Source organism: Anas platyrhynchos, chromosome 3, assembly GCF_047663525.1.
Source record: "Anas platyrhynchos isolate ZD024472 breed Pekin duck chromosome 3, IASCAAS_PekinDuck_T2T, whole genome shotgun sequence".
In the NCBI taxonomy this organism is placed as follows: Eukaryota; Metazoa; Chordata; class Aves; order Anseriformes; family Anatidae; genus Anas; species Anas platyrhynchos.
The window spans coordinates 54,821,324-54,849,317 of NC_092589.1; the positions used below are offsets into that span (position 1 = coordinate 54,821,324).

Consider the following 27,994-nt stretch of genomic DNA (forward strand, 5'->3'; position numbering starts at 1 on the left):
CTTCAGGGGAGAAACAACTCCAACAAAGTAATGTTAATATCAAGCGGCCCTGACTTGACAAATTGTTCATCCTCAAGTAGAGACTCCCACTCTAGCAGGTCCCCACCTCTGTAACTCCTCATCCTCTATTACAAAGATTAAATTCATTAGAGGGATAACCCTCTTTTCTGTCATGGGAAGTGTATTCCAAAATCAGATAGATAGATATTTTGCAAATTGGCAGCGTTAGCTTCTGCTAGAAGACAAGTCCAAGTCACTCTGTAGCAGTCACACAGCTGATGCTTAAGTTGATCAGAAACCAGATAGCAAATCCCTTTCTCTTCCCCAGGTGGAACAGTCCCAGCTCTCTCAGCCTTTCCTCACAGGAGAGGTGCTTCAGTCCCTTCATCATCTTTGTGGCTCTTTGCTGGACCCTTTGCTGTATGTCCACATCTCTTTTTTACAAGGGAGCCCAGAACTGGACACAACGCCCCATGTGTGGCCACACCAATGACGAGTAGAGGTGAAGAATTACCTCTCTCAACCTTTGTCCAGTGCAGCAAGAATACCATTAGCCTTCTCAGAAGCAAGGGCACATTAGAGATATTTTTGTTTAGACCTATGCTGGTGGGATGGCTCTTAAACACTGCTTCAGAGTCATGGCTTTGCTCTCTGCTTGTCACTACACGGGCACAAGGTCGACAAAAGAAACTTTATGTTTTAGGTCAGACAATCACGTCTTGAAGAAGACGTATTTAGCAGCAGTATAAAGCTTTTATAGAAAGTGCATGTATTTGTTTAGGTGTAGCAAACAAATACATATTATGATAAATATTTTTCAAACGAATGTCAAAATAAGTAAATGAATTCAAGGTTTGGGATTTTTTCTTTTAATCACAGATTTATTGTAATCACCCTAGACCAGAATAACTGGATGGCTAGCTATAGTCAGCGGAAATGCAGGAAATATACTCTGAAGTGAGCAAGAAGGAAGTCAATGAATCTGGCCTCATGCAGTGTTTCAAGAGCACCATCTTGTGGTTTTCCCTTCCCAGAACATATTTTATATTTTTAAAATCTCTATACTACACCACAATTTCCTCAATAGGGATGTCAGCCCTTGGATTTAGGAGTATATATTCTGGGAGTTGATGAGGCAATTCTTATTGCCATCTTAATCTAGATCCTTTTTTTTTTTTTTTTTTAAACTCTGAGTCAGAGAAGGATACACTATTTTACTATTTTTAGTCTTTACTATTAAATATTCTGAGCTTTTTTTTTAAAAAAAAAAAAATTATTAGTATTTTTTATAGTGGTTGCTGCCAGAACTTTATGTTTTAAACATTTAATCAAACAAAACGTTCAGCATTATAAAACCTAGCTTGTTTTCAGTGGAGTATTCAGCTACTGACAGAATACCAGCAGATTTGCCATGGGCTAGACATCAGTCTCCCAGGAAAACAGGGAGGTTGTGTGCTAAACAAAGGCGCCAAAAGTTGTGCCAACAGTTGCATGGTTGAAGTAAGCTTTTTTTTTTTTTTTTTTTTTTGGCTTGGTTCTTCCATGTCTCATGGTCCTCATGGCACAAAACCTGCTGCTGGAAGATAAATTACACTGATATGCCCATGCAAACTCATCCTTATTTTTAAAAGTGATTATATCATCAGTTTAATCAACATCTGACATTTCCTTAGTTTTTCTGGTTGCTGTGGTGGGACAGCTGAAAATGTCTTTAATGTTTTCCAAAAAGAAGTAAGCACCTCTTTGAACTGCTCAATAGCAACAGATGACCTCCTTGGGTTCTTCAGATTAACATCATGAGTGCAGGAGAGAAGAGTTGTCAAGTGTGGATACTTACTGTTGATTTTCAAGAAGTCCTAAATCCCTGCCTCTACCTCCCTCACAGGGAGAGGCAATTGGGGTGAAGGTAAGAACCATTCTGGTATCAAAGCTTTTCAGGCTGGGGGAATGGCTACTAGCTGGGGTAATTTACAAAGCAGAAAAATGCCCTGCCCTTTCTTTTCATGTAGATCCATGCCCAGAGATAAGCAAGTAACTTGGAGAAATTTGCATTGCACCAACCAGCTAAGGAACTCTTTCATCCTGCACTGGTAACACATATATTATGGGTTTCCTATGCTGTTCATAGTAGTCCTTGAATTTCCTGTAAATTTTTCCAAGCTTCCGGGAGTCACAGAATCGTTTAGGTTGGAAAAGACCCTGAAGATTATCAAGCCCATCAACCAGGTATTTATCACCCTTTGTAGATCTGAAAGGTGCAAGTACTCTGGCTAAGAAGCTTACCTTGCTCCTGCCATATCACTGGGGCCATGAGTTGGCAAGTCTGAAAGCATTTTTGACAACACAGCTGTAGTAATTGGACACTTATTGTGGTATTGTAGTAATTGGACACTTATTATCTCTGTGTGGCAACTGCCATGCCATTCTCCTATGTTAGTTATTAATCTTATATTGATTACATATCAAAGGCAGGTTCAAGAAGAGCTCGGCACAGACATTAAGAATAATCTGCATATGCTACTGTGTTCCCACTTTTGGCACTTAATTCTTCAGCATTCGTGAGATCACAAGCTAGTACTAATGTGTAATGTCTCTAAAAATAGCAGCTTCCTCACTCAGCAGTAGATGCTGGTATGGAGATGGAGATTGACTGTCCACTCTGTTTTTTGTTTGTTTGTTTTACACCATTCACTGAACTGCAGCTATTTGTGAGGAGACCAAACATTATGTGGCATTCAAGAAGATGCATATGGTTTTCATATGGTTCTAACGCTATGCATCATTGGGCAAGATTTCAACTACTGGGCAAGATTATCATTAAGGAAGAAATAGCAGTGTGACCACCATAGATTCTCATGCTTCTGTTTAAAAATTTTGCATAGTTTTTTAACAGGTCCAGATCCTTAAGAAGCTATCACAAATGGACTCCTCTGGGATATGAAGCTCCCTGCTCTTATCAGAAAGTAATTTATGCTAAGGTTTTCCTAGTTTCTATGAACACATATTTGCTTGCTACACTTAAAAAAATATAGGTGCTTTCTATAAAAGCTACTAAATACAGATTCCTTCTTCAAGCAGTGATTGGCTGCACTAAAACATAAAGTTTCTTTTGCTCACCTTGTGCCCATGTAATGACAGGCAGAGAGCAAAGCCATGTCTCCAAAAGAGTGGTTAAGACTGCTGGTTAAAGCAGACTCTCATCAGTGTGTACAAATACCTGAAGAAGCAGTGAAGATAGAAGCAGGCTCTTTTCAGTGGTACACAGTGACAAACAGGACAAGAGGCAACAGACACTCACTGGAGTATAAGAAGTTCCCTTTGGACAACAGAAGTCAATAATTCTTTACTGTGAGAGTGATGGAGCACTGGCATAGGTTTCTCATAGAGGTCGTGGACTCCCTCCTTGGAGATCTTCAAAAGCTGCTTGGACATGGCCCTGTGTTTCCTGTACTGTTCATGAACTTCCTATAAGATTTTCATAATTTCTAAAAAAGGGCTAAGAGTCACAGAACCCACAGGTTGGACAAGACCCGTAAGGTTATCAAGTCCAACTGTTAACCTGACATACTGAGTGCCATCACCAAATCACATCCCTAAGTGCCATGTTCACATGTCACTGAACTACCTTCAGGGATGGGGATTCCACCAGTTCCCTGGGAAGCCTGTTCCAATACGTAACCACCCTCCCTTTAAAGAAATTCTTCTTGGCATTCAACCTAAACCTCTTCTGGCATGACTTGAGGCCATTTCCTTGCATCCTAACAGTTGTCACCTGAAAAAATGCACCAACGCTCTCCTTGCTGCAATTTCCTTTCAGGTAACTAGCTGTAGAGTATTATGATGTCTCCCCTCAACCTTCTCTGGTCCCAGTTCCCTCAGGTGCCCTGAAATACCTTGGTTTCAAGTCTTTTCATCAGTTTTGTTGCTCTTCTCGAAACTCAATCCAGATATTCAATATCTTTCTCGTACTGATGGGCCCAAAAGTGCACACAATATTTCAGGTGCTGTATCACCAGTCACACTTCGCATTTCATTTCTTTTCAAACTCAGGTTGTTATTCAAAGCAGTTTATTGATTACTTTCCAGATTATCAGTTTATGCTTTTGGTTTAGGACTCATCGTTTCATATTTTGTAATAGATTTAACATAGGGTTCATATTTTTTTTTCCAGTAGACTATCCCTCCCACCCCACCCTGAAGTTAGGGAAAAATGTCCATTTCTTCATATTGTTCATATCCCCATGATCACTGAAGCCACATAGCCTAATTCCTTCCCCTTAGCTGCAAGTAACAAGGAATTTTCCTCAAAATTCTGCATAAGCAAGCAGAATGCTTAAACAGGTAAGTTTCTACAGGAGGGAAAAACAAAAAGCTGTCCTTCACTTTCTCTGTGTACAAGTTATTAGGCTTGTTGGAAAGTAGATACAGCCTACATTAGTAAGTTCAAAGCCTGAGAATCTATTAAGTTTGTAACATCCACATTCAGCTTCAAAACAGACAAACTTTAGAATCATAAAGTTTGGAAAAGACCTTCAAGATCATTTGGTCCAACCATCGCCCTAACACCAATGTCACCCACAAAACACAAAACTGCAATCCCTAAGCACCATGTCTAACCTTTCCTTGAACACCCCCAGGGACGGTGATGCCACCACCTCCCTGGGCAACCCGTCCCAGTGCCTGACTGCTCTTTCTGAGCAGAAATGTCTCCTAATTTCTAACCTGAACTTCCCCTGGCACAACTTGAGGACATTCCCTCTAGTCCTATCACTGGTTATCTGCAAGAACAGGCCAACCCCCAGCTCCCCACAGCTTCCTTTCAGGCAGTTGCAGAGAGCAATACGGTCTCCCCTGAACCTCCTCTTCCCCAGACTAAACCACCCCAGCTCCCTCAGCTGCTCCTCACAGGACTTGTGCTCCAGGCTCTTCACCAGCTTTGTAGCCCTTCTCTGGTTCAGGGCTTTTCTTGAAAAACTTGCCTTTTTCTTTTACTGTGGAATAGCAAGTATGAGTTTACCAGCAGCAAGCTACTTCTATAACAGCATCATAAATTCAGTCAATGCAACATCTGCTACAATGTGTTAGAACAGAAATTACCAGCAGTTACACTAACACACTTCAGGTAAGCTGCAGAAACACAGCATAAGAATGGATTTCGAAGGTTTTACACAAAAACAGGATATTTGGTCATTGAAAATATCAGAAATTTTACGCAGCACTACTAGCAAAGATGAGAAATGAGTATATAAAGTTATCTGTTAAGACAACAAATAGGAAGTTCAGAGTTACTAACCAGATTGTTGAAAACAGCAATTTATTTTCACATTTACGAGACAAACAAAAAAATATTTAAAGTATTTACAAATATACACAAATATTAAAAATGTATATATAATTTGGAAAATATTGGCAGTTTTTTTTAGCAGTATTGCCATGATACAGTACTTTCTTTTTTTAAAGAAAAAAAAAAGCTAGAAAGAGTATCATCACAGTTCTAGGAAAAAATGTAGTTCCTGAATGAAGAATGAAGGAAGAAAAACAACATTTAAGTTTCAAATAAACCATCAGAGAAAATGGTATTACAAACATTCACATTTTAAAATTAAGGCAAAATCTTGAACAATAAAATCTAGAGTCCCACACAATTTTATTTTAAAAGGGACCCTCTTAACGTTTAAAAGGGACCTCTCTTGACATTTTCATTATCAATGCTTTTAAAAGACTTTTGGAACAACAAAAGTAAACATTTAAATAAAGCACATCTTAGCTTTTTTTCCTGTTGGCATCCAAGAATTGCCAAGATTACTTGCCAAAAGCTTTTTGTTCAATATTTTTGTGGTGAAGTTTTTGGAGACTGGAACATGGTAGACAAAAATTGTCAAAACAGTATTTAAAATGTTTCTAGAATCCATGCCCTGTATTTTTTTTTAACTTGGAAATCAGTAAGACATTTTAAAATGGTTATTTGTGACTATTCCTAGGAATAACTAAATGGAACTGTAACATTAACTTTTTTTTTTTAAGAAATATAGAATAATGTCAGAATGCCATTTAGCATCTTTAGGCTTTGTTTTCTTTGCTGAAAAAGTTACGTCCTAGAAATCTTTTATGGCACATCTGACAAAGTATATCAGGATGGATCATAATCGCCGCAGATTCTGTTTGCTTTTCTTAGTCCCGGGAAGTGGCCCCATCTTAGAGTTTGATTTTATTGGCTTGCCGCTCACACAGTCACTGGAGCTGTGGTAGCAACACATGCATCTTGTGCAGAAGTCAAAGCCACAGCCTTCATAATTGCACGTTGCTCTTTGCAGGTAGGAGTCATACTTTGCAGGTGAGCCACAGCGATGGCAGACTTTAAGGCTTTCAGTGTTTTTCAAAGTCTTGGCAGCCTATTGAAAAAAAATACACAAAAAGTCATAAGTGGAAGGTAAACACATTGCAAACACCCTCCGATATTAACCACGTGTCACAAAACAAATTGTAACTTCTCTCACTCTAGAAACTACAAATTTAGCTTAGTTACGGTTGCATCAAGTTCCGATGGAGATTGAACAGAAGTTACCAGTTTTCAGTTACTTTGGACTGGTTTGGAGATAAGTAATTTATAATTCTTAAAGGACAGTCAGACTAAATGCAAACCAATAAGAAAAATAGCCAATCAAACTTCTGAATCCTTCAAATCTCATCTAAGGATGGTGATTTAGTCAACCTTAAAAAATAAAACAATCTGAATTCGACTGAATTAACATTTGCAAAGATAACAATTGAGTCCAGATATCTCAGCTGTGGGGTACTCAGCTTGAGACACCAAATGGAAACAATTCCTACATTTACCCAAAGAATTTGTTTTTGACACAAAAATAGATCCACCGTTCAAAATAGCTCAACATTAGAGATTATGTCACTCAACTATTAAAAACAAAATGCTTTTATAATAAGCGTGTACTTATACCAAGTGTATACTTATACCAAGGCAAAATAAATTTAGATTGTTTTAGTGTACAGTTGCACTTTCAGATTTCTAATGCTACTAAGTGCTGTATATTAGTATTAGAGCACTTTGATCATATTTTTCAATACCATTATATCTTGTCTGTTTTATAAAAAAAATAAAAGGTGAGTGGAAATCTGTTAGCAGTTGTTGACCAAGTAAGTATCTTAATCAAAACTCCAAACATGGGACATGCTACAAATGTGTAATTAAAAAGGTAATTGCTACTAGAATCCATGTGTCAGATCAGTGTCAGATAATTCTTTCAAAAAGAAGCACAGAATGAACAAGAGAATTATTAATTTGTTTCTTTTTTTTTTTTTTTAAATAAGAACTAGTTTCTTTTTTTTTTGTTGTTGTTTTTTTGTTTGTTTGTTTTTAAATAAATTGCCAATTGCTGTTGAAGCAAATTATCAGTTTTTGTGGGACTGTATAACTGGAAAACACGTGATTCATCATAAGTCCATGGGAAGTAAAAGAAAATGACTTAAAGTTTTCATGTCTGATCAAAGCCAAAATTTAAGCAAAATAAAGTACTAAGCTATTGCGATGGTACCTAGACACCGAGAGAAAAAAGATGCACAACTTCACAGTATGTGTTCTCCACTTTGTTTCTACCATTGTGTTAAAATAGACTCAATAAGCAAAAGCTGGAAGCTATACTTAAGAGTTACAAGCACTTCAAATTGGAGATACTACTTTTAGAAATACACTTTACAAGCTGATGGTGTGCCAGACAACATGTGAGAAATTAAAGATGAATGAAATCCACCAGTTACCTCTGAAAACTCCATGAGCCTACTGTGATTCTTAGATGCTTTGGATCTGCTGCCTTTTTTACTTAGGCTGTTTGGCAGAGTTGCTCTCTGAACTGAAGCTAAAGCCGCCCGGTAGAGAACGTAGTCCCTTGTTGCAGCATGTTCTGATGTCTTAGTACCATCCTAACAAAGAGAAAACAAGAATAAAATTTGAGAAGAGACTTATCTGGCAACAGTTTAGAGGATACAAAGTGAATTTTTGTTTAGCAGAAATCAAGAACTTATTTTTCTGATCTCTCCTCTGGCTAGGTTTCCAATAATAAAGTGTCATAGCAGGTAGTATGCTAACAATTTTACCTTAGCTTTCTTAGTTATTACCGTTAGAAACAAATAGAGTTGACCCCTATTTCTGACCACCATTTGCAACCATTTTATATTACTTCATAATGACACATTGTTATTTAAGCAGAATGTCCACACTGCAATGTTTTAAAGCACAAAGCAGTTATGTCTAAATCTTTAGAGAGAATAGGAATGCTTGTACATTTTATTTCTAGGAAGTAAACTCCACCCTCCCCTCCACTGATTTTCTGTTTGCAATTCAGGTTAAAAAAAGTGAGTCACAGAATCACAGAATTTCTAGGTTGGAAGAGACCTCAAGATCATCGAGTCCAACCTCTGAAAGTGATACAATGCTAGGTGAAAATCAAACTTTATGGCATAAGTTTTTATATTGGTGGCATCCAATGTTTTCATTACAACAACCTAGTATCATGAAGTACTAATGAAAACTCAGACTAATTAACTACCTCATTCTGTGACAGATGCCAAGCCTTGCTTCATTGTCTTCCCTTCTCTCAAAGAACAAAAGTACTCCTAATGTTCTGAGAGAGTCCTTCCTTGATAAGGTGAAAACACCAGTGTGGCTGGATCTTGTGTTTATTATTTCATATAGCGAATAAGCAATAGGAGTAGCTTATAGTGCAAAAAGCTTTTTGAATGTCTGTAGCTAACATGTTGGACTTCAGAGACTGTTGATAGAAAGTATATGCAAAAAATCTGAGTCTCACAGTCAACCACTTAGTATCTTTGAGTATCTCTCCCTTCTGGATGAGTGGGGATGCTGAATTAAACAAGCCTCTGCTGAGAGGATCTAGGTCTTGCTTAGTGGGCAGCACTGGAACTGACACTGTCCTTTCTTCCTCTTTAAACAGGACATGTGGGAGCTCTTAAGAACATCTGTATCTTGTATGATAATCTTCTCAGCTCTAATCTTCCTTGGGCTCCAAAGTCAGTTTATGAAACTACCATGAATTGACTAGCAACGCTTGAGATAAGGCATCCTAACAGGACAAACTCATGCACTCAGTGACTAACTCTTCCCAACCTAAGAATCTCTTCTGTGAGGCTGGGAAGAGATATGGCTTAAAATATCCTACAAGTGCAGAAACTTACAGAAAGGTTTTTCACAGCTTTACTGTACATTTGGAAAGCCCATTTATCTTCTTGCAGAATCTTCTTCCACATTGTGCTGACTTTGGCAAAACTGTAATGACAATACAAACACGTCAGTTACCTTTTTAAAAAAGCTGGAAATCTTGTTATTTAGAAGTGGAAATAGCTATTTTGCATTTTTTTTTCTTTCATACAGAAATGGGAAATGTTCACAATTACTGCCTTTACTTTCTAGGGAAAAGACATATTGCCCACAAATATTATGGATTACATCACCAGTTCTTGTTTTAGTATATTAACACATAATATTAACCCCTAAGAAAATGTCAAAAGTCACATCTAAAGCATTAGGCCATCTCATTAGGTAATTTGCTTTCACCATGAAATACCTGAAGATCAAAATACTTACTTTATTAAGTCCATGTCACTGAGATGCCTTAAGATGTTTGCTAATATATGCTTCAGGTTCTTTTGAAAGAGTTCATCAAGAATGTCTATTCTATCTAACCCCATTTTCTTTCCAATTAGGTTGTGAAATTCAAACTTTCCCCTAAAACAAATTCTGTCTACAGCAGTCCAAGATTTGAGATTTCTTTTACCACTTTTTTTCAAAGTTGAGCAAATCATTTCTTCATAATGGATTACTGGCAACAAAGTCTTCTTTGAAAACTGTACTTGGTTTTGGTTCTTCAAAAGACAATGCTCTGGTGTGCCACAGAGATTTCCAGCCAAGGGTATACTATCTTCATGTTCTATTGTATCACTAAATTGATTACTTAACATAGAGGAATAACCACTGTCCTCGTTAAGTTTACTATTTTCCAGTGCCTCCACTTCACAGATCCCTTCATCGAGTCTTTGGTTTATTTGTTTGTTTTCTTTGTTATGTACAGGCCTTCCTTCATCTTCAACATCTAGATTTCTGGGGGTTGAAAGATATGATTCACTAAGGAGTATTTTCTGATGCTCTTCAGCACAGCTTTTACACAAACCTTCCTCATAATTCGAGGGGCAGGACTCTTCCAGTCTTGTTTTTCCAGCAGACTTTGATGGCACAAACCCAGTGCGAAGAGATGTACAACCAAAATCGCATTTCATTTTGAAAGACTGGCTAATATTCGACTTCATTGCTTTGTTTGTATCCTGCAAGTGACAGTAAGGAAATTATTACAACATATTACAAACTGCAGCACAAACTGTTTTTGTTTCAAAGTGATCATGCCTTCCTTCTGAAAGTAGGGATTTTAATCTATTATCTAACTGCACCTCTAGTGGCTAAACACATAAAACCAGTGGAACTAAGGATTTGATCAGCCACACATTAAGTCTACCTGAGATCTTCTCTTAGAATTTGACCTTGACACTGAACATAGCTAGGATGAGAAAAGTGAGTGGATGATTTACACTGCCGCCATTCCACCAGTACAGATTGGTTTCAGACACACCAATGCCTCCACTTCCTGCCCTTGATGCAATGATACGATGAGGACATTTGCAGTCCCTGCGAGGGACATCGGTGGCAGAGGGTCTAAAGGCCTCTGCCACAGTGAGTGACAGCAGAGTGCCCAGGCAAGGGGCAGAGCTAGGCTGGAGCCACCCAAAGGGTTTGCATCCATGCCCAGAGGCAATGCTCCTGGTGCAGGGCAGGTACCTGGCATTTTTAAAGGCGAGGAGGGTAGGTGGCACAGGAAAAACGTGGGTGCACTCACAGGCCCCGGTGAGTTACAGGGTAGCGCAAGGAGCCTTAGACAATGGTCAAGGTGAAGCGGGGTCTTGCTTACAAGCAGGATTAAGCGGGTCCAAGGGAAAGGCATGGGGACTGGTAGCTGCTATAAGGAAATGGAGCCCTTCTTGCCCTGCTCCGCTCCCCTCCCCCCGAGCATGGTGCTATCTATATTCGCGACCGCGGGGGATGGGCGAGGGCTGGAGGGGAGAGGGAAGCCATCGCTGCCGCCTTAGCCCCAAGGAGGGGGGGATTATTGCCAATATACTGTGCAAACGGCACCAAAAAAAGAAAAAAGTCTGAGCAGGTATTTTGGGAAGGGGATTTTAGCACTCCCTGTGGCGTGGAGCAAAGTAGGGGAGGACTGAGGATGTTCCATGATATTCCAGGGAAATGCCCGCTTCTTCGTGCCCACGTTTGGGGGAGGATGGGGGGAAAGAGAGGACGGAGCGCGCCCGCGGCTTTGTACACCCGCAGCGAGGCGGGGGGCAGCGGAGCCCCCCAGAGCCCCCTCCCCGCCGCGGTGCGGCCGATGGTCCCCCCTCAGCCCGGCCCCGGGGGCTCCCAGGCCAGCCCCGACCCCCCTCCGGGCGGGCTCTGCGGCGGCCCCCTCAGGGCTGTCAGGGGTCCCGTTGGTGGCGGGTTTCCCCCCAAAATGGTGGCGGCGGGGCGGGCAGGGCTGGATGCCCCCCTCCGGCGGCACGGTCCCGCGGGCGGGAGCGAGGCAGCACGGTGCGCTGCGGCCCCTCCCCGCCCGCCCGCTGCCCGCCGGCGGGATCAGCGCTCCCCGGACCGGCGCGGGGCCGGCAGCGCCCCGCATGCGGCTCGGCTCCGGCGGCCCCCATCCAGCCCGGGTGGGGGGATGCCCATCCGCGATGCCCCTGCCCCCCTCCCCTCGCAGCGCGCCCGGAACCCCGGAGCCCCGAAACCCCACCAGAGCCCCGCACAGCCCCGGCGCAACCCCTCGGAGCCCCGCAGCAGCCCCGAGCCCCCGGCGGCGGCGGGGATGCCCGTCGCGGCGCGTCCCAGCGGGCGCTCACCTGCAGGGCTGCAGCCAGCGCGTCCCGCGGGCAGTGAGTGCGCGGCCGCCCTCGCCGGGTACTTTTAAAAACTTTGAATTTGGTATCCAAAACCGCGCCGGCCAATCGGGGGCCGGCGGCCCTGCCGACGCGGCCAATGGAGAAAGCCGGCAGGAGGCGGGGGCCAATCCGGGCCGCGGCGGGCGGGGCCGGCCCCGCTCCCGTTTTCCCTCCTTGGCAGGCGAGGAGCGAGCCGAGTGGCGGGGCGGTGGCGCGCGCGCGCCGAGGGCGGGGCCAAGGGCATCTCCCGCCCGGCCGCGGCTCCCGCCCGGCACCCGCCGCCACCCGGCACGGACCGGCGCGGCCACCGCCACCGCCACCGGCCCCGCACCCCTCACAGAGCGCCCGGCAGCGGGATGAGGAGGGGGAGGCAGGAGAGCGCCTCGCGGCTCCGGTCCTGCCCGCACTGCCCCGCAGGACCGTTCCCTCCCCGGTGGTCACAAAGAGCGAGAGGTTTCTGCGCTCCCGGGGAGCACCGGGCTCCCTGATGCTGCCCTCCTGCAGCCACGCTTATGTGCGAAGGGACGCGCTTGGAGCGTTCGCTTCAGCTCTGCACGCACCGAGTGTGGATTCGGCTCCCCAGGAATTGCGCCTGGTGGCGGGGCTGGCATCTCCCTGCCTCCCCCTGGCTGACAGGCTGCTGCTAGCACGTGGGTGAAATGAAATGAAATGAAATGCCTGTGTTTCCTCTAAAGTATGATGAACATCGCTAGCTGGCAGCAGACTGAGGTACAGGTTGTAAAGGACAGGATCCTACCACCGAAAATATCATCTCACAGCTCAGGAAGGCTGCACTTGCACCAAGACTACAAACAAGCCTCCTATTAAAATGAATACAGGGCCAAAAACGAGACTTCCAGGCTTTACGGTGTAAAGGAGGTGCAACACAGGGTATGGAAGTCCACCTCGTACAACACTGTCAGTTTGACCATTTTCAGACACCTCTGCCAGCCTTCTCCCAGGACCACAAGATGTCTGGGTTTTCTCACACAGATCCAAGGGTGGCCACTCACAAGGCAGCTCATGGCTGTTGAGGAGGCAGACTAGAACAGGGAGGCTGTGAGCCTGGTAGGATCTGGCCAGCAAGGCCACCAGCTGGAACATCATGTAAGGTTTTGAGGTGACAAAGACCCAAACACTCCTGGGTTTTATGCAGTAGGCCAGTGGTTAGACCAGGTTAATGTCCTTTTATTTGCTTACAAAACTAGGAAGCTAGAGAGAAGAAATCTCAAACTCCTTCTATCATTTGGTATAAGATAACCTGGCTTTAAGTCAGAGAGAGTGTGACAATTGCTCTGTAGTTTCCAGTTTGCAGGACAGATCTAGTAGGAATAAAGACCTCAGTCCTGGACTCTACTCCAATCAATACCTTTTTACACATGAAGCTCAATGTTTATTTTTACTTTCTTAGGTACCAGCGGGAGTTATAAACCTTCTAATAGATCTAGACAAAGGTAAAGTCTCAAAGGAAAAACGTACCTCACCTCATGCATACAGACACTCCAACATCTTAATGTAACATATGCATCTTTAATTTGAAGATTTAGAATTTAATCATTGTTACCACGCGGTATGTCCTAGAAAATAAAGCTGACCAAGGTAATAAGTAATTCTCTCTTTATGTATTTTTATGTGCTTGTGTTCCAACTGAAGTCTTCTATGTAATAAAAGAAGATAAACTGGTAACAACCGGTTTTATTTTTGCATTCCTCACTGAATTTTGTCTAGCGTCCTCAAACAATGAGTTTCAATAAGCTCTTTGCAGCAAAGTGCTGCATTTACTTTGTTCCTACTCTGATTTCTTATAGTAATTTTAATTAGAAGTCTCAAAATAAATATCTGTATTCATGGTTCCATTCTTTCCTTAGGTTCTGATTTCTTATCTACTGGTAGTTATATTTCAAATACATTCCATGTGTATAAACACATGCATACATATGATGCATGATGGGATAACATGGCATGGAGGCAGGTTTTATGTTAGTATATTGATATTTGGGATTGGAAAATGTAGTCTTATTTACCCACAGATATAAATATGTGCACATGTATCAGTAGATTAAAAAGGCAAGTGTTATTTTGCTTTCACAGAACAAGTGTTTTAAGCTGCTGTTAAACCGAATAGCTCAAAACAATAAGATGCCACTCATGTTATGTAAACTTCAGAAAAATCAGTAAAATAGAGAGCCAATTAAAATGAAGGAGAAATTGTACTCCAGAAATGGAGACTGAAGTCATACCAGTCTTCAAGATAACCAATTTGTAATGTTTCTTTTCAATTTTGACTAAAGAACGGAACCATTCTTTTCAAAAAGATTCCACATCTCTTGTCATTTTGCTTCCAGAGCTCTTGTTCCTCTCAAGGAACAATATTCTTAAACAATTCTTCATGCCTGATTAATAAGGGCCAAAGGGCCATGAACATGTGAAGAGATACACTTTGAAGAATTTCCTCTCCCGTGTCACTTAGTCATTAATGAGTCTTCAGATTAGTAGTATTTTCATTTATTTATCACTTTCTTCCTGTCACTCAAACAAAACGGGATTTTTTGTTATTTCAGGTAAACTACTTGACACTATCAATGTTCAACTACTGTTTAAATAAAACCTGGAACTAGAAATAGCTTGTTTTCAATGCGTACCTTTTGAGAGTGGTGTATCAACATCTTCTCAGTGGAGAAGGTTAAAAACTGCAGTTACTTCTGGACCAGTCAAATTTACTTGTGTACTTCTGCAGCGATAAAGTCTTTTACTCAGCAAGTAAGAAAATTGTTTATCGGTCATGAGGAAACAAGCTGTGGTGTCTTTCAGTATCTGAAAAGTAGTTCTATTTTCTGGATGATACTCCAAAAAGTTCCTTTGGCAGACAAGCATCTACATCTGTTGAAATGGCTTGACAAAGAGCAAGGTTCATTTTTCATTTTCTGAAATAATTTCCATCAAAGATTCATAATCAGCGTATTCCCTCAAAGTTTGTATCATTTCATCTAGCATTTCTTCCCCTAACATGAAACTCTCGACATGATGCACTGATCTGCTTATCCTGTGGTCAGTAATCCGGTCCTGTGGAAAGTTGTATGTTCTGATCTTCTCTGATCTTCCTTTAGTCCCAATCTATGAAACAAGAAGCAGCAGTTTATAAAACTGATTAAAAGCCTTCTTAGAAAAAGGATGAAATGTTGATTAAGCATTTAAAGCAAATGCTTTCTCCTCTTTCCATAAATATGCAATATAAATATATAGTACACAGACGAGTTCAGTAGTCACACTAATTACACTTAAACATGTAAAAGATGGATTTTACTATATTTTTTTCTAATACCATTCTAGTTCTTCACACTCTAATCCAGTTTGTTTCATTAGGTCTCTAGAATTTACATACCACTGAAACGTTAAATCTGGCTAATATACAACCTTTATTGCTGAACGAAAAGGTAATTTTTTCCCCTCATGTAAGTCTTTAATGGGCTCCCGTTCCTCTATAGTTCCATTTACTATTTTTGGTTGAGCATAGCATAAAACATCCCAAAAAATACACATATGCAGAGTTCTATCTTTATAAAGTGAAACTTACTTGAATCTTTCGAACACTATTTCTCTTTTTGGTTTCTTCTTCCAGTTTAATGTTGTATAGTTTAGCACAAAGCATTTGCATAGCCTTTTCTTTGTTTCTAATTTGAGATCTTTCTTGCTGACATTCAGATGCAACCCCTGCCAAAAATATCATGAGATTTAACACTTAACTGTAACACAAGCTAGAAATGCCAAAACCCTTTTTCTTAATATTTTTATTATTTTAAAAATTAATATATATATATATAAATTTTATCTTCCAACACCTATTTTGGAGTAGGAATGTGAAAGCCCAGCCTCATTAGTGTCTTATGATACATTTTGGGAGAGTGCAAACTTTGAGCCAGAAGACAAGAAATTTGATTTGTTGTACAACAAAATTTGTTGTACAACAGGTAGAAATGAAATAAGACACACAATGTGATCTGACTTATAGAAGATTCCTTTAGTACCTGTAGTTTTTGGCCTCAGTTCCAGAAAATTTAGGATTTAAATAGCAGTAATATACACTAGGTAGTGAGTATACAGAATAGACCAAAGTGGGCACTGTTTTCTTAAAATAAAATTTTAAAAGTGTGGTTTTCCTCATCAAAATATATAAATATATTCCTATAAATATAAATATAAATATAAATATATATATAAATATAAATATAAATATATATATAAATATATTCCTATAGAAATATAGGAAGAAGATAAGAAGATAGTACAAGCTAAGTTTTTATTTGGATTTATTTTAAGCAACTTTAGTAAGATTATTTATATATGATATATGAAAGAGTTGTTTAACAACAACTTTTGGGGTCAAAATGAAGGCTTGTAAACAGAATTAGGAGGAGAGACACATGAGAAGGAGAAGAACGTTTGTAAGGGAAGAGAGATCAAGAAGAACAAAGATTCAAAAGATGGAACAAGAAAAGTTCAGGAGATAAGGTGAAATCCAAAAAAAAAAAAAAAACTATGAACCATCTCTATTGTATAATCACAAAAAAGCAATATATCTTAAGATTTCTGTAACAAAAACTAATCGCCACCAGCAAAAACTAAGGTCTTTTTTTTTTTTTCCCCAAACATGGAGACAATACAAAACTCTTGTAATCTGAAGCAACTTTTTGTCACCGTATCTTAATCAGAATTCTACCATCTCCACTATTTACTTTCTACTTTACTGAGGTGATGCAACAAGTGTAGAATGGATTTACGTCTTCAATAAATATGAAGAAATGGGTGGCAAATATACGAATATGTGAAGATAAGCACGCTCAGGATTACCCTGAGGCTGTAAAACTTGACTAATGTTTGTGGTAGAGAAGAGGAAAAGTTAAAAAGCAATGAAAGTCAAGGCAGCTGTTGTGGATTGCTTAAAAGGAAGTAAAAAGCTTAGAAATGGCAATAAAAAAAGATATGATGGCTAAAATCAGGTAGTCGTTGAGGGCGTATCTTATCCGAGCTTTTACATTCCCTAACGTGAGCCCTGGGGGTGGACTTCCTAATTATGTCTGTCATCTATGGGAAAGGAGCCAGAAGACAAATGAAAGCTGGCATCCTAATGCAATAGATGATATTTAAGCCAACATTTTAATAAAGAAAAAGAGCCAATCTCTCTTTCATGGAATAGTCAAGAAAAGGCAAATCATCAGATTTAAACCTTTGTCTTTTTCATTAGTTAAAAGCTTAAATACAGCTTTTTTTCATGGAAATTGATTTGAATACTTTACGAGTGTCATGCTTAATGGCAAAAAGGGTAGTTACCTACTAAAGCTTTCCCTATTACAAACAGGTGGGTGCAAGACTTTTTATTATTTTATTTTTTTTTACACAATATTAGTGATATTTTTGCACACATAAAGCCTTTACAAAAACTCTGCTCTACTGTTAGCCATGTTTGAAACTTGTTTCAAAATTCAAAAATCTGTTTGAAATTCAGATTTCAAAAGGAAATTATGACAGTAGTTTTACACTGTAGATCTTATGGTAAGGAAAAAGTGAAGCACCTGTTGGAATATGAACTATCCGTACAGCACTATCTGTGGTATTGACATGCTGCCCTCCAGCTCCACTAGCTCTCTTTGTTTCTATTCGCAGATCTTTCGGATTAATTTTCAGATTCATCTGTCATAAGAGAAAAAAAAAAAGTCAAATATGCATAGTTGTTTTATTTTATAAGTCACATTCAGACAAGATCAAACTGTTTTTCTAGTTCATGAGTGGTAGCTCAGATTCATTTACTAAATGCTGGGCAATCAGAAAAGATAGTTTAAGATTTAACATTAATCTCTGCACCCTCTCCCAAACAAGTTAATCAATATCTGAACTTGACTAGATTGGTTTCAGATGAAACAGAACACAGTGATTTTTCTGGTTCTGGAATGGGGTGGTGATCTCTATGAGGAAGGAATGAGACAACTTAGGGAGTGCAGGAAGGAATAACATTTTTTGACAGATTGATAGGCCAACATGAAATAAAGATCCAAACAATGTTTTAATTCTTAGCCTGTTGTTTTTTAGCCAAGCAAATACAGTAAAAAAAGATTGTCACCCACACATTTTGGAAGGGAAAAGTGAGGATACTATAAAATTATGGAAAAGGAAGTGCTAAAACAAATCTCTTTGAGCTCTCTAAACTAATTCAGTCCTTTTTAACTGTGTCACATTTTCCATTGAATATGCAAGGCACCGTTACAGTAAATTAGTGATATAAACTTCCAGTGAGTTTTTTTGAGATTAAGATTTTGAGGAAAAAAAGAAATTCTTTATTTCCCTAAACAAAAATAAACAAAAAATATGGTGTAAAATTTTAAGATTCAAAAAAACAAACAAACAGTAATTTAAGAGAGAATAGTAAGACCAACAGAAAACATGTGGATATCAGCAACATGGCATTGCTTATAGTAATGTCTGTTATACTAAAATACCATTACCTCACTGGGTTGGGGTAATATTGCAACAGTCATTGTGCTGGTGTGAATGCGCCCTTGTTTTTCTGTCTTTGGCACGCGCTGTACGCGATGCACTCCTCCTTCAAATTTCATGTACTTGTAAGCCTCAATACCTGCTATACTGGCAACTGCATGTCTTAGGCCACCTTAAATAAAAAAGAAAAACAGCTGTAAAACTAAGAAAAACTGTTCGTTCTATGCTTTTCTGTTTCAGGCTTTCTATTTAGCATCATTGTTGATTTCTTTAATTTTATTAAGTTGTTTGTTTCTTAAAATTATGAATTCACCATTTAAATGCTTATGTAGAATTAAACTCAAAATGTAAGGAAACTCTAAAACCAGACAAACATACTCGCACAAAATGTTAAGTAAAGGACTGCCAAGTTCTTTATAAAAAGTCCATTTTATTTTTTATATACATAAAAAGGTTGAGTCATGCACGTATGCAATCCTCCAACCATAGCAGAAGTCTAACACACACCAATATTAAGTTTATACAAAGATCAAATTTTGAAAGACACCTTCAGAAACTACATCCAACTCTTTTGACTGGTATTTGAGAACCTCACCATTTACTGGAAAAAAAAAACTCAAAGTCTTTAACTTAGTGTTGACTGATGTTACTCTTTCTTCCTCCCGTCTTTTTTTTTTTGCATCCTACCCACATCCTATCTTTGCTCTTTCATTTCATTTTATTCTTTTAATCTTTCAGAATGAGCAGAATTCTAGCTCCTGTCCCCCTTACCCGCATGTCAAATGTTTTGCTGGATAGCAGTGTACTAAAAGCTAGCACCTAACCATCAGAATTGGAACTTGGAAGTAAGACCCAATATAATCATGGCTTCAAGACAAAGTTAGTTGCAATACTAGCTGATGGCATTCTATCTCCTCGTTTGACAGCGTGCAATCCCTTCAATTTTGCTAGTAAAACTGTTTGAAGGATTAGAGAACTGATGGCACTACAGATGAATATATTTTTTTTTTCCTGTGACACCTGCTTTGTTTTTTACTCTAAAAATCTTATATAACTTAAAATAACGCCTTAAATAATTCACAGAGGTTGACTGCAGAGCTAGCATAAAAACATACTTCCTCTGATATATATAAAAAAAAGTACTAAAAAAAATATAATAAAAAATTTCTGTACATGAGGAAGAAACCAAGCCACACCAGGAGTAAAAATAACTTGAGTTGTTCTATGGCAGTCCTGACAAGCATTAATAATGTAATAAGCAGTTCATTGCAAAAGCTGATGTTCTCTCTTTTCTCCCTCACATGTCCTGGGATTGGTACATCCATCATGGGTATCATGTCTATTTGTCTATCTATTTGTCAATCTGTCTATTTGAGCTGCAGCTGCATATGTGACTTATTCAGGAGAGTTTATGTTTGTGGAGATGATCATGTACCTGTGACAACGTTGGGCTTTACACAAGACTAAGAAACTGGTTTGAAAGACAGGCATTTATTTAGGTCATACTGCCTTACTGTTGATAATTGACTATTACCAACACATAGTAAACTCAGGTTTAATGTGAAACACAGTCAAATCCAATGAAAATTCAGCAAACCATTTACCCCAAAATCTTCAATATGGCAGATACTGCACAGGCCTGTCAAACACAGCTAGCTCTTACTAGCTCTACGTTTGCCTCTTTTTTTAGTTAGAAGTGTCCCCCGCTGTTCTGAAAAGGTGAGATGCACAGGAGGGTGCATGTTTGCACTCCCTCAATTTTTTGTATGTCACCTTATACCCAGACTGAGACAAAGTCTGATACCTGCTTCCACATGCCACTAGCAAGCAGCAGCAGATAAACAATGACATGTGGGTTTGTGCTTTAATGTATGCGTTAAACCTCAAAGGTGCTATTTTGCAGTGTCACTCTTTGAGGGTAGGTCAATAATGTCAGTTAAGAGTGGATTCAGACAAATTCTTAATTGCAGCTTTGCTTAACACTCACCATATTTACACATGCTCACATTCAAACTTCAGTCAAATCCTGGAACTCTTTGAAAAGGAGAACTTGAAAAGGAAACTTGATGTTTTAACATAGGACCTTGCTTTTGCTCATGCAGTCTTTAAGAATTAAGCATGGATGAGATGCAACCCACTGGTATACCAGCAAATACCCTTAGCTCAGTATTGATATATTGATATTGATATATATTGATATATATATATTGAGTATATATATATACTCAACACAGTATGGACAAAGTGAAACTCAGGACTTGTATGGGAAAGTAGTGGCAATGCCATCTACAATGCTACTTACTACTTATTCCCAGCCTCTCTAGCTTTGAAAGATGTGTATTCATACAAATGAGTAAGATCTGAAAATTCACTGCGAGAGGCAAACAAACGATAGGGCTGCCTTTATTTTTCTGTAAATTTACATATTTACATCCCACTTTCCTAAATATTAATCTCATCACACAGGCAAGACAAAACACTTCAAATATATATATACATATATACATATATATATATATATATATATGGATATATATATGGATATATATATATACATTAAAGACTAGCAGCTTCAAAAAGGAAAAATGGCTAAATATTTGTTAATTTATGTATGACTGATTTAATGTATAAGGCATTAAAAAGAACATCTCTGATGGTGTGAGTTCAATGTCTAAGATCTGTGCTTTCAGTTCTTGCCCCTCCCATCACTTGAACTGTGCAAATGGCCTCTTGACCATAAGAAAATGTATTAATAATAACATGTCTAGATAATAGACAATACTGAATTCAAGTCCCATGAAATTCAAGGTTGTATATTAACTGAATTAGCAGTAGCTAGTTCATGTGCTTGAACTTCAAGTTAGTGATTTAAGAACTCTAGAACAGAAGTTCCCATTTGAACATATTTACCAAAATAACACTTTTTAAAATTGAATTGTTAATGATTTTAAGAACTCAGAAATGCAAGTGAAATCCCGTAAAAAATTATATCAGCATTATCTGACAGGTGAAAATATGGATCTTCCTCTTTGGAAGTATTACAGACAACAAAATGAAGCCTGTGGCTAGACTTTCACGTTCCCAATTTATGATATTTGACTATATTCCTCCACGCAGTCCAATTTTAGTAATCTATTCACTACATTAACAGTGAATCAAGAACTACACTTCAGCAACAAAAGTCTTAAGGCACAGAAAGTCCCTCATTAGAAGAGCGAAGTTGCTCACCCACATGAGAAGTTCAATTAGGAGAGTCATGGATATTTTTTGTAGATTTCCACGAGAACAGAAAAGACTCAAAGTACTTGAAAATACTACTTATGTAGTATCTTGTACTCTGTGAACAGAAGAGTTGGAAGATGCTATGCATTCCTCAAAGTTTGCTAAAAGTACTTCTGCAACTAAATGTTGACTGAAAAGGCACACGTTCTTACACTTTGCATACTCTGACATCCTGGCTTCTCCCATCTTCAAAGTTTCACAAGCAAACTGTATTCTTCATGTTTTTTCCAATTAAACCCAATTTTTAAAGAATTACTTTTCATTGACACCTATTCATTAGAACTGTTAAGAACAAAAGTATAATTAAAACTATGAATTAACTGTCCATCATTATAAAAAAGGATGCTGATGAAAGTACAAACACAGTTAAAGTTTCACAGCCATTCTGAGCTACAACTTGTAAACTGCACAAGTACCCACAGCACAATGTAGGTTACCAGAATGTGCTAGCTTTATTCACCACAGCATGTATGACAGCAAGCTTGCAGATCTGTTAACACAGAGTCAGCAGATCTGGCCTTCTGAGAACTGTGGCTAGCAATTTGTCAGTCAAAAAAACCTTAATCCCTGCCATCACTTGAGCACATCTCCATGTTTCAGACTGCTGTTTCACAGTTAGCTTGAGCTGACTGAATCTTTTGCTGCTGGATGGAAAGGTCTTGATTTTCTAACTACCACCACTGGCAGCCACACATTTCTGCTTCCATTCTCCCCATAAGCATTTTTCCTCTTCTCCTGTGTTGGATAACCTGAAAATGAATTGGGTTGTCCATTGAATTAACTTGGTAATGAGACTTTCTGCACAGATGAAAGCGTCAGTGCAGAAAAGTTAGTAGCAGCACAGAGGCAGAAACCTGATTTCTGTAAAACAGCCTTACACACCAGCTGGATTAAACTATAAAGAATAAATAAATATCACTGCTTCTGTTTGTTATGTAAACCTATCAATCCCATCTCTGTAACACACTGCTATCTGAGATGACCAGCTTAACAGCTCATCTTCATCAAAAGAACCAGTTCTCCATCTCCTTTCATTCAAAGGCATTGTTCCTTATTTTATGCTAGCTGAGAATTTGACTCAACTCAAACTAGGCAAAAGACAATTCCAGTCTGAGAAAGCACAGTCTTTGCCAGTTTAAGGGAAAGAACATCAGAAGAGGACTTTTTAAGGTAGGACTTAATGGAGTAGGATTGCTTAGACAGGCACAAAGACAGTAAGTGAGAGAACAGAGAAAAAATTCTTTTCACAAGCATCATTAAGCTGCTAAACTTGACTACTTGTGAAATTTTACTCAAAGGCTTTCTTAAATAATTAGATGTCTTAGCTGTCTGCTGTCTCAACAGTTCCTCCACTTTGCAGATCCATTAGCTGTTATACAAGCACACAAGCTTTATCCAAACATCCAATTTCCTTATATAAACCCTCAGTTGACATTTCATAAAAATCAAGATGTTTTGGATTAAACACCAAGACTAGTTTTAATTATACTGTTTGCTTCTCTGCCAAGAAATAATAAACAGACTTTCAGCCTGCCTCTAAACTGATCTATAAACACAAGAAATATGTAACCTGTATTTGTAAAATTAATATAAAGCTAAAACACATCTACTCGACTTTCTGCATTTCCTTCCTCCAAACACTTAGTTTTATTTGTTTTTGAAACTACTGAATGACAGTTTTTTTCCTTCCATATTTTATCAGTACTTCTCAAATGTAATTTCACTCTCAAATACAGAAGTTAAGGAAAATTGTACCATGACATCCTACCTCTGCTTCTAAAAATAAGTTACACAAATTAGTTTCCTCCACTTATGAAATTCCAATGGCCTAGGAATAAACATTTCAGCTTAAGTTAAAAAGTTACACACTTTTTTTATTGTTACTGACCTATTTCACTGGGAAAGTATTCTAATATTTCAAATTTCCACTTTTTATAGGCAGCGTATCGTTGATACATATCGAATATCTCTGACGTGAACAGCATGGCTTCCTGTCCTCCAACTCCAGCGGTTACTTCCATTACAAGATCACTGTTGTCTGTTTCTTCTGAAGGAATCAAAAGCAATGCTATCTGTGAATGCAAAAACACCCATCTAAGATTTCCCTCTGGCAGTTCAGTACAGAATTAAGATTATATAAAATGCCATGCATGTCTGTAATTGATCTACTCTGCATTCTCCTGTATTAACTCACGGATTCTCCAGAGGGCTGGCCTCTCAGTGCTTTCTGACAACCCTTGCACTAATACAGTGAGGAAGAGGGAGGGGAGGATGCTGCACTGCAGAAAGGATCCCTGTGTCTCTTTGTAGTAACAAAAGATTTCTTTTGAGACCCACAAAGCTTCAAAGAACTTTCTGTAAGTCAGAAGCTTTCATAAATTAAAAGCACCACACCATTTGGACACCACAGGATACACAATGATTCTTGCAAGGAAATTAAGCATTTCCCTTCCCACCAAATTCTCTTTTAACCAAACATCCAGTTCAGAACTAAGAAGGTATGGATGTTCTGGAGTACATTCCTTCAACAGTAATTCTGCTGCATTATTTTTATGTATTTAAAGGAAAGATGGCTTTATTAACCCATAATAAAAAACAGTAATTTTGCAGTCTGGATCACAATTCTGGATGATTTATGAATGCTTTTCAATCATCCTTCTTTACTAGCATCAGGTAACACTTCTTTCTACTTCAGCCTTCTTTTACTTCCTTTAGTATATATATATTATAAGATGACTGTTGTATTGCTGTCAACGGAATAAAAAACGTGACAATACCAGATTCTACTTCATCTGTAAAATTAGGAGTATGTAATGGTTTGTTTACATAAAGATGTGTATTTTATACAAAATACCATAGATACTATGTAGAAACTATATAAGGTAGCAGGCTGCAGCAGTTACATAGTATTAAACTATTTTTTACAGAAAGACTAGTGTGGGGTACCATGTAAGTTCATTTTTTTTAAAAGATAAAAGCTGAACACCCACAAAGGCACACCCGGACCAGACAAAGCACAGCACCTACTTACTGAGATGTATTGATTCAAAGAATTTCAGATATAAGTAGGCACTTACAGACCTATACACCATCTACAGATGCTATATAAGTCTATTTGCCATTTGCATTTTTCTTAGATAACAGACACTGGTCAAGGATTATAGTTAGCGGAGGAGGGTGGGGATGGAAGTAAAAGAAGAGTTCATCACATAGATCTTCTTTCAATTATGGCTATTTGCCTTATTTTAAGAATGGCAAAGAAATCGAGGCTTTTAAAGGGAATCTAACCTGGTGTTTCAGTTCAGCTATTTCTTCTTCACAGGAAATGATTTCACTTTCTGCAAGCTTCCGCAGATCTTCACTTTCATCTGGAATATTTGAGCATGGTTAATCCTCAGACTTAAATCAGTGCCACTCTCAGAAAATCTTCTGAAAAATAACCATATGAAGAACTTACTCTACTAAACAAACAAACAAACAAAAAACCAAAACACAATAAACCTATCAGAAAATGAGATTAATATTATGATCTGTAATGGAGATAAACAGTATGTACCAGTTTTCTGGTATTGTTCAAGTGGGAGATGCAGGAACATCTGACGTACAGGTAGTTCCACCTTGACACAAGAAAAAAAATGTATATGGTGGAGTTGGTCAAACACTGGAACAGGTTGCCCACAAAAGTTCTGGAGTCCCTTGGAGATACCCAAGCCCTGGCCAGATACAACCCTGAGCAGCACACACTGCATGACCCTGCTCTGGGTTGGACTGGATGATCTCCAGAAGGATCTTCCCATCTCTGCTGCTCTGAGATTCTAAGGAACTGCTTTCTGTATTTCCCTGCGATAGGAACATCAAGGATTTAGAAGGCATAAAAGTCCCACAATTAACACCCTTCATTAAAAGGACCATTACCCTATTGCCATTTGTAAAAATCTCAAGTCAGTAGCAGTAACTTTAAGCATTCCATCTCCATCTATTTATTCCAGAGCAGCTTCAAAGCTTCTAACTTATCACTAAGAAGAAAAAAGGTATGAAAGAACCCTTGCATAATAAGAGGAACTTGAAATATTAAGATGTCACTTGACTGATCACCACTACAGTTTAGAATTAGACTTGTTTTTCTATACCAAAGTTTCAATAAATTCTCTTTTTTCTCACTCTTTTTTTTTTTTCCTGGTCAGGATCAATCTTCACATGGAAAAATAAAAATTCAGTTTAAGCTACCTCTGATTTGCACTGACTTACCTCATGTGTACAGAAAAAAATAAACAAACAAAAAAACCTCTCTGAAAATAAGAAAATGGCACTCGTACTGAAAGAGTGAGTGGAGGGACACGGGGACACATAACTGCAGCAGAAGAAAAGGAAAGACAATAACCATTTCTTCTTTGTGCACAGTGAGCTTTTATATGAATTCAGCCAGGACTAGAGGTACACTCTCACTGTAAATCCATACCTTTTTATCACTGTAATTGCATTTAGTCACTAACACAAATTTAAAATCTTTTTTTTTTTGAATTTACAGATCAAGTTTAATATCTGTTATTTTTTTTCCCCAAATCATCTCTGCAAGAAGGAAACTTCAAAAAAAAACACTGCAAGGAAAAGGAAACTTCAAAAAAACAACTTACATTGCATGTGTAAGTTGTTTATAGAACAAGAAAGCTTTACCTACACCTGGTGTGTAGCACGTATGGTTGACTAGCTAACTGTAACACTTTAAACATGCAAACTTGATCACCTGCAACTACTTTTTTACTGACTGATCAAGGGCTAGACATTAAAGCTAACAGAAAGGAGGACAAGAATTAAAGAATTCTATGTCTAGAACTGTTAGACAAATTTATTATTTAAGTGTTAAGAAATAATCTATTTAATACCAGTTGCATTTTTTAAGATGTAAAAGCAATATAAGCTTTAAAATCATTTAAGAGTAAAATGTAAAAATATTTTTAAGGATGAGCTAAAGAAATGCTCATAGTTACTGACTAAAATTTTATGATCACTTCACTCTGATGAAGTTCCACATCAGGTTTGAGAGACACCAGCACCTTCAGCAGGTTCTGAAAGGAGATAAAAATCCTTCACTTGATTTCATGGGAATGGAAACTAACGGGTTCAGGTCAAGCGTGAGTTTGTTCAAAGGATGCGTTTACTATTTGAACTGCGGGATGGAAGAAAATAAGAAACACGATTTGTTTTCCAACAGCGTTGTAAAGTTCTCGCTCCCAGGGGAGCCGCGCTTCTGCCACCTGCAAACAGCGCGGGACCCAGCCCGCACCCCGGGGCGCGCCCCCGCGCCGGCACGTGCCCTCCCGCGTGCACACGCAGAGATGCCAGCCAATCGCGCCGGGCTATGCAAATCATCCCTCGGGCTATGCAAATCACCCCCCGCTCGCGCAGGAGGCCCAACGGCCCGCCCCCTCCCACCGCCCCCCCCCTGCGGCGGCCTCTGGGGCGGGCCGGGGCCGTGCCGCTGGGCTCCAGTCCCGCCGCCTGGGCTCACCTTGCCCCGCCAGCTGCCGCGTGTCGCGCAGCTCCTGCTCCTTGTCGCGCAGCCGCTGGATCCGCGCCGCCAGCGCCGGCCCCGCCTCGCCGCTCGCCCGCGCCTCCAGGAGGCGGCTCAAGGCGCCGGTGGCGAACAGGCCGTCCAAGCAGGGCCGGCCGCTCAGGCTGCGCCGCGGCTGCGGCTGGCACGGCCCCGCCGCCGCGCTGCCCCCGGCGGGCGCTGCGCGGTAGCTGCGGGCGGACAGCGCCGCCGCCCGGCAGCCGTGCGCCGCGCGGAGGGCTCGCGACAGCAGCCGCATGCCGGCACCCAGCCACCGGACGGTGGCTACGGCCGTCCTCCCTGCCGGAGACAGCCGAAGGCGCTCGGCCGTCTCCCTTCCGGGCTTCCGGAAGCTGCCGAAGAGGCTCGGCCTCGAGCCCAACCGTCGGCGCTCCGCTGGCGGAAACGGCCGAAGGGCTTCGGCTCCCTTCGGCTCCCTTCGGCTCGCGGGGCCGAGTCCCGGGGAAGGGAGGGCGCGCTCTGATTGGTCGGCGAGCCGCGGGGGCGGGGCCACGAGCTCCTGAGGGCGGAGCGGCTGGGGCGGGGCGGGGCGGTTTGGTGTCGTTCTGAGCAAAACAAAATTAAATAAAATATAAAAATAAAAACTCGCCGAATGTCCCGCACTGTACCGCGACGTTATAAAAGTCTCCTGGGAAGAGAGCC

The 27,994-nt window shown here is 39.9% G+C and overlaps 2 protein-coding genes across 3 annotated transcripts; both read right to left on the reverse strand.

Annotated features, from left to right (window-relative positions):
- Positions 1-5,309: 5,309 nt before the first annotated feature.
- FBXO5 (F-box protein 5) lies at positions 5,310-14,790 on the reverse strand. Its single transcript, XM_005024792.6, has 5 exons — positions 14,652-14,790; positions 9,617-10,350; positions 9,208-9,298; positions 7,774-7,935; positions 5,310-6,392 (listed from the first exon to the last, which is right to left on the reverse strand). The coding sequence occupies exons 1-5, from the start codon at positions 14,673-14,675 to the stop codon at positions 6,141-6,143; spliced, it is 1,263 nt and encodes a 420-aa protein (XP_005024849.1). The 5' UTR covers positions 14,676-14,790; the 3' UTR covers positions 5,310-6,140.
- Positions 13,156-27,891, reverse strand: MTRF1L (mitochondrial translation release factor 1 like). Of its 2 annotated transcripts, none has more exons than XM_027454374.3 (7): positions 27,290-27,891; positions 25,069-25,148; positions 23,669-23,852; positions 18,507-18,670; positions 17,580-17,697; positions 15,584-15,720; positions 13,156-15,123 (listed from the first exon to the last, which is right to left on the reverse strand). In XM_027454374.3, exons 1-7 carry the CDS (start codon positions 27,588-27,590, stop codon positions 14,920-14,922), a joined length of 1,188 nt encoding a protein of 395 aa, XP_027310175.1. In that variant the 5' UTR covers positions 27,591-27,891; the 3' UTR covers positions 13,156-14,919. The 2 variants fall into 2 exon arrangements, with proteins under 2 accessions (XP_027310175.1, XP_027310176.1); XM_027454375.3 differs by having other exon boundaries at positions 25,069-25,209; positions 27,290-27,431.
- Positions 27,892-27,994: the final 103 nt, after the last annotated feature.